The 4348-nt window shown below is 41.0% G+C and overlaps 1 protein-coding gene across 1 annotated transcript; it reads right to left on the bottom strand.

Annotated features, from left to right (window-relative positions):
- Positions 1 to 1206: 1206 nt before the first annotated feature.
- LOC107132075 (ferritin light chain-like) lies at positions 1207 to 3027 on the bottom strand. The gene has a single exon (XM_059883693.1). It carries the CDS (start codon positions 3004 to 3006, stop codon positions 2470 to 2472), a length of 537 nt encoding a protein of 178 aa, XP_059739676.1. The 5' UTR covers positions 3007 to 3027; the 3' UTR covers positions 1207 to 2469.
- Between the last annotated feature and the right edge of the window lie 1321 nt (positions 3028 to 4348).

Raw genomic sequence — 4348 nt, 5'->3', positions numbered from 1 at the left:
ACTGGGTGGTTTAAGTTTTATTCAGGATGTGGCAATAGGAAGTCCTAACACAACTCCAATTTGGTTTTACCACCAATAAAGCCATCTTGATTTCCATCTGGCTTCCTGTGTCCTAATTAATTTGAACTTAGACAAAAGAAAGCAATTGGTACTCCCCAAACTTCCAACAATAGGGAAGTAGTGGAAAATTACATTTAAAAAATAGATTAGACATGGTAGAACAAGGAGAGCCTTGAAGGCTGGTATAAGGAATTTAGCCATAGCCTAAAGGAATCAGTTGTTATAATTCTGTGCAAGTACACTAACACACACACACTCACATATACGTACAGTGGTTAGCAACAATCACTATGGGATTTGTTTCCAAGTTAATCTCCGTAAGTTTAATGTCATCAAATCCTCATTTTCTACAAATGTATTTTTTAAGAAGCTTGGGTCATTTTTAAAAGCTAAACTAATATTTCATCCATCTGTCTTTGAATCATTTATTGTCTGACCAGCCACTTGTTTTTTAGGAATTGTTTGCCAAAGAATAATTCAGCCTATTTGGGAGACTTTAATAAAGCTTTCTCCTATAGCCCCATTCTTAATGTTAAAAGACACCCAGATAAGTAAAGGTGTGTCAAATATGCCATTATTCGGAAACAAAATTTTATATCTGTATTCCCAAATAATCTACCAAATACAGTCTTTCAATCAGTCTAATAGTTATTACGTGTTTTTTTCTCATTCAGATTCATGAGTGAGAAATGATTCAGTTTATGAATGAGAACGATGTTTCTCATTCAGTGGTTATATGAGTGCTAATTTGAAAATAATTTTAAATATATACTTTAAGTATGGAGATCCAAGTTTTAATCCAAAGCTGAAAATTATTAGCTGCTTCCTTATGCCTCTTAAAACTAACTAATCATCAGCAAATGGGCAAAACTCTTTTCTGTAGGAATGACTCTTCCAGTACATTCTTTTTTATCAAAATATTTTGCACAAAAGCAGGAAGATAAGGTTTTCTCCTTAACTGAGCAAAACAGCTGTCCCAATCTCTGTAAAATATTCTTTCTTCTCCTTAACTGAGCAAAACAGCTGTCCCAATCTCTGTAAAATATTCTTTCTATGCCTCTGACCCTTCTAAGATAAAAGAAATGATAATATGCCTTTGGTCTTCCTGCTCTGGGAAGGAAAGTTGCTGTAGGAAAAGAACTGGTTTTTTTCCCCCACTTCTGTGGTTTGAGAACAAGTTATAACTCCAGCATTTCAAAGTGCAAGGAAAATAATACACAATTATTAGATTGCTATTTGTGGGACACAAATGTAATGGTTTAGTAGAAAACAACTCCCCAGAAAAATGAAACACAGTTTTAAAAGAATGCTACATTTTACTGTTTCTCCTTCTCTTGGCTTCTGGAATGTGCTCCATCTTACCCATCTCCATTCTAATCATTTTGGCTCTCTTAGTGCTTCCTTAAAGTTATCTTCTCTTTTCACTAAAAACAAACACAGAGCCATTTTAAAATCTGCATTTTAACGTTTACTTTATTTACCTGTTTATACATAACCTTCTTCTAGAAAGGGTTTAAGGTGGCTTGAAAGAAACCACAAAGTACACTAAGTAATTATGACAGAAGAATCAGAAATGAAACTATGCAAACTGCTTATACAATCCTATTTGTTTGCTCTGGATGGACCACAAATTTTGGTCTAACCTTTTTAGCAGGCAGTCAGAAAAGGAAACTTAATTAGTTACATCATTTAGTGTCTATAAAACAAAAACAAACCAATTACCCAAGGGAAGCACTGTTATTCCTACTATTAAGACCAGAAAGAAATTTCTCTTAAGAGGCTTCATGAAGAGGTCAGTGTATGATGTAATAATCAGTGTTCTCAGTAACAACCTAATGGGAGACACAAAGATGAATTTCACAGGGCTCCCTCTTCGACACAGGCAGATGGCATCACAGCAACTTGAAAATCAGGAAAAACGATTTTATCACGAGTCTGGGCGTTGAGGGGAGAATACAATATAATACGGTCCAGGTACTCCATTCTCTCTGCTCAGCGAAGCCAGATACATTTTAGAACGAGAGAGTTGAACCCAGTACCCAGAGTGACTCCAGAGAAGTCCTGAAACCCCTAAAATTCTCTGCAACATTTCCAGAATAGCTGCTTCAACAATTTCTGAATCTTCTTGACAGAGAAAAACACAGGTTTTTATCAGATACTCAACGTACCCAGGTGATACACACAAGTTAGGAACCATGTCTTTAGATAATCTAGAGAATTAAGCAGACTACAAATTATACACCGCTATTCAAATACTTTTCTTACAACCTATTTCCCCGCCTCTGCAAAAAGAACCTTTTTTGTTGCCATTTGGTGCCTTGGCTAAGGTTGCGTCTGGGCTGGAGCGGAGATCTCAAGGCCAGGAGAGGCAGGGGGGTCCCAACAGAGGCAGCCGGGCTTTGGAGGCTCCTAGTCGCACTGGAAGGAGAGCTTTTCGAAGAGATACTCGGCCAGCCCGGCCTGCAGCCCAGCCTGAGGGCTGGTTATCTTGCGCAAGTTGGCCAGGTGGTCACCCATCTTCTTAAGGAGCATCATCTCGTCCTCCAGGAAGCGGCGCTCCAGGAACTCGCAGAGCTGGACATCAGCGCTCGCACGACCCAGGGCGTGCAGATCCAGTAGCGCCTGGTTCAGGCTTTTCTCCAGGGCCACAGCGTACTCCATGGCCTCCACGCTGGCATTCCACTTCTCTGGGGACAGCGTCTGTCCACTCTGGACCAGGGCGCCATCACCCCAGGACTTTCGCATCTTCAAGAGAAGCTGGGCGCCCTCCTGCTTCTCCTTAGCCAACATCCTGAAGAAATGGCCCACACCATTCATAGCCATTCCACTGCCTTCAAAGTAAACGCTCAGGGAGACGTAGGTGGATGAGACCTCTAGGTGCAGTTTGATCAGGCGGCTGGCCGCTGCTTCCATCTCGGGAGAACTCTGCTGGATCTGGGTGCTCATGGTTAGCAGTGAGCAGGACTTCTCCACAAACTGCTGTGAGGCTGGTCTCAGAAGTGGGGGATAAGTCCAGAAGATTGTGCCGGAAGCTGTGGATGAAGGGGTGGGGCTAGAGGGTGGTGGGAGGCAGGAGGAGGGGGAGGCAAGGCCAGGTTGAGAGCACGCAGATTGTTCCATCCAAACGCTGGTGAAGCAAGAGACTGATCTAGGAGGCGTCCAGGTACATTGTCTCTCACTCTAGCTTTTAGGAAGAGTATCTTTCTTTCCTAGTTAGGAAAGAGTCTTTATCATTTTGACCCATTTCTTTCCATAATTCCGAGATGAGATAAGAACGCCCAAGGTAAAAACCTCAAAAAATTGATAGTGAACCTCTTCCAAATCTTCATTTGTGACTTAACACTAGTTTGTTGCTTATTTTAGAGCCTGTTTGAATAGATTTCCCCCTGCTCCTGATCCCTGATGGAGAGGGTACTTTGCCCAGAGCAGTCTTGCCGTCCTGATATAATTATTCATAGTGCCCCCTAAATTAATCAATTAATTATTCAATTAAAAAATAGCATCCCCCCTTTCACACTCAAAAGGGTCCTTGTTTGGAATATACATTACACAGCACCTTAGTGATTGAAAAGGACAAAATCCACACTATGGAATGTGAAATGGTAGTGTTTACAAGACACAGGACTAATTAATCAGACCAATAAGAATCCCATCATAAATTTTCTACTATTCAGCCTTCATTTTCATTTGTTGATCCTTTTATTCCTTCTACTAAAAGTTCTAAATACTGATTATGTGCCAGGTGTTTTTATAGGGTAAGGGCATTAGCGAGGTTCGGCAAAAGAAAGAGACCAGCACTTTATAGGAACAGATCACCTTTAATGAGGCGAGAAGGGGCAGCAGTTAGATTAGTGAGCTGCTGCCCTAACCCAAGAAAAGAGTAAGTATATATAGGCATATATGTGGAAATCTACTCTTAAGGGGGCCTGTTCTTCTCCAAGGTTGTTCAGAGTCGTTATCTCTTAAGGGGCTGGGGCAAGGAATACTGGAGATGGGCCAGAGGCTGGACCAGCTGGGAGCTGGGTGTAATCAACTTTAATGTCCATTTTTTTTTCCTTTGGGTGAGAGAGTTCTTTGTTTTGCATGGAATGGTGGGGACGACCACAGGGCCGTTTTAACTCCAGGCTATTTTGAGCCCTGTAACTTTGCTTCAGTTTTCTTAGTTACTGGAGGCTTCCTGTGATTACCCAGATATTCAACCATTAACCGAAACACATCATGTAAATGGGCATTAAAGATGAAAATATAGATGTATAAATTCTACCAAAATAGAAAAAAAAAAAATCCC

The sequence above is a fragment of the Bos taurus genome, chromosome X (genome assembly GCF_002263795.3).
Source record: "Bos taurus isolate L1 Dominette 01449 registration number 42190680 breed Hereford chromosome X, ARS-UCD2.0, whole genome shotgun sequence".
In the NCBI taxonomy this organism is placed as follows: domain Eukaryota; kingdom Metazoa; phylum Chordata; class Mammalia; order Artiodactyla; family Bovidae; genus Bos; species Bos taurus.
The sequence above is the reverse complement of the archived record's forward strand: the minus strand, read 5'-3'. Positions and strand labels throughout refer to the sequence as shown.

Coding starts and splice junctions, on each gene's coding strand:
- LOC107132075 (XM_059883693.1), bottom strand. CDS start 3,006: ATGAGCACCCAGATCCAGCAGAGTTCTCCCGAGATGGAAGCAGCGGCC.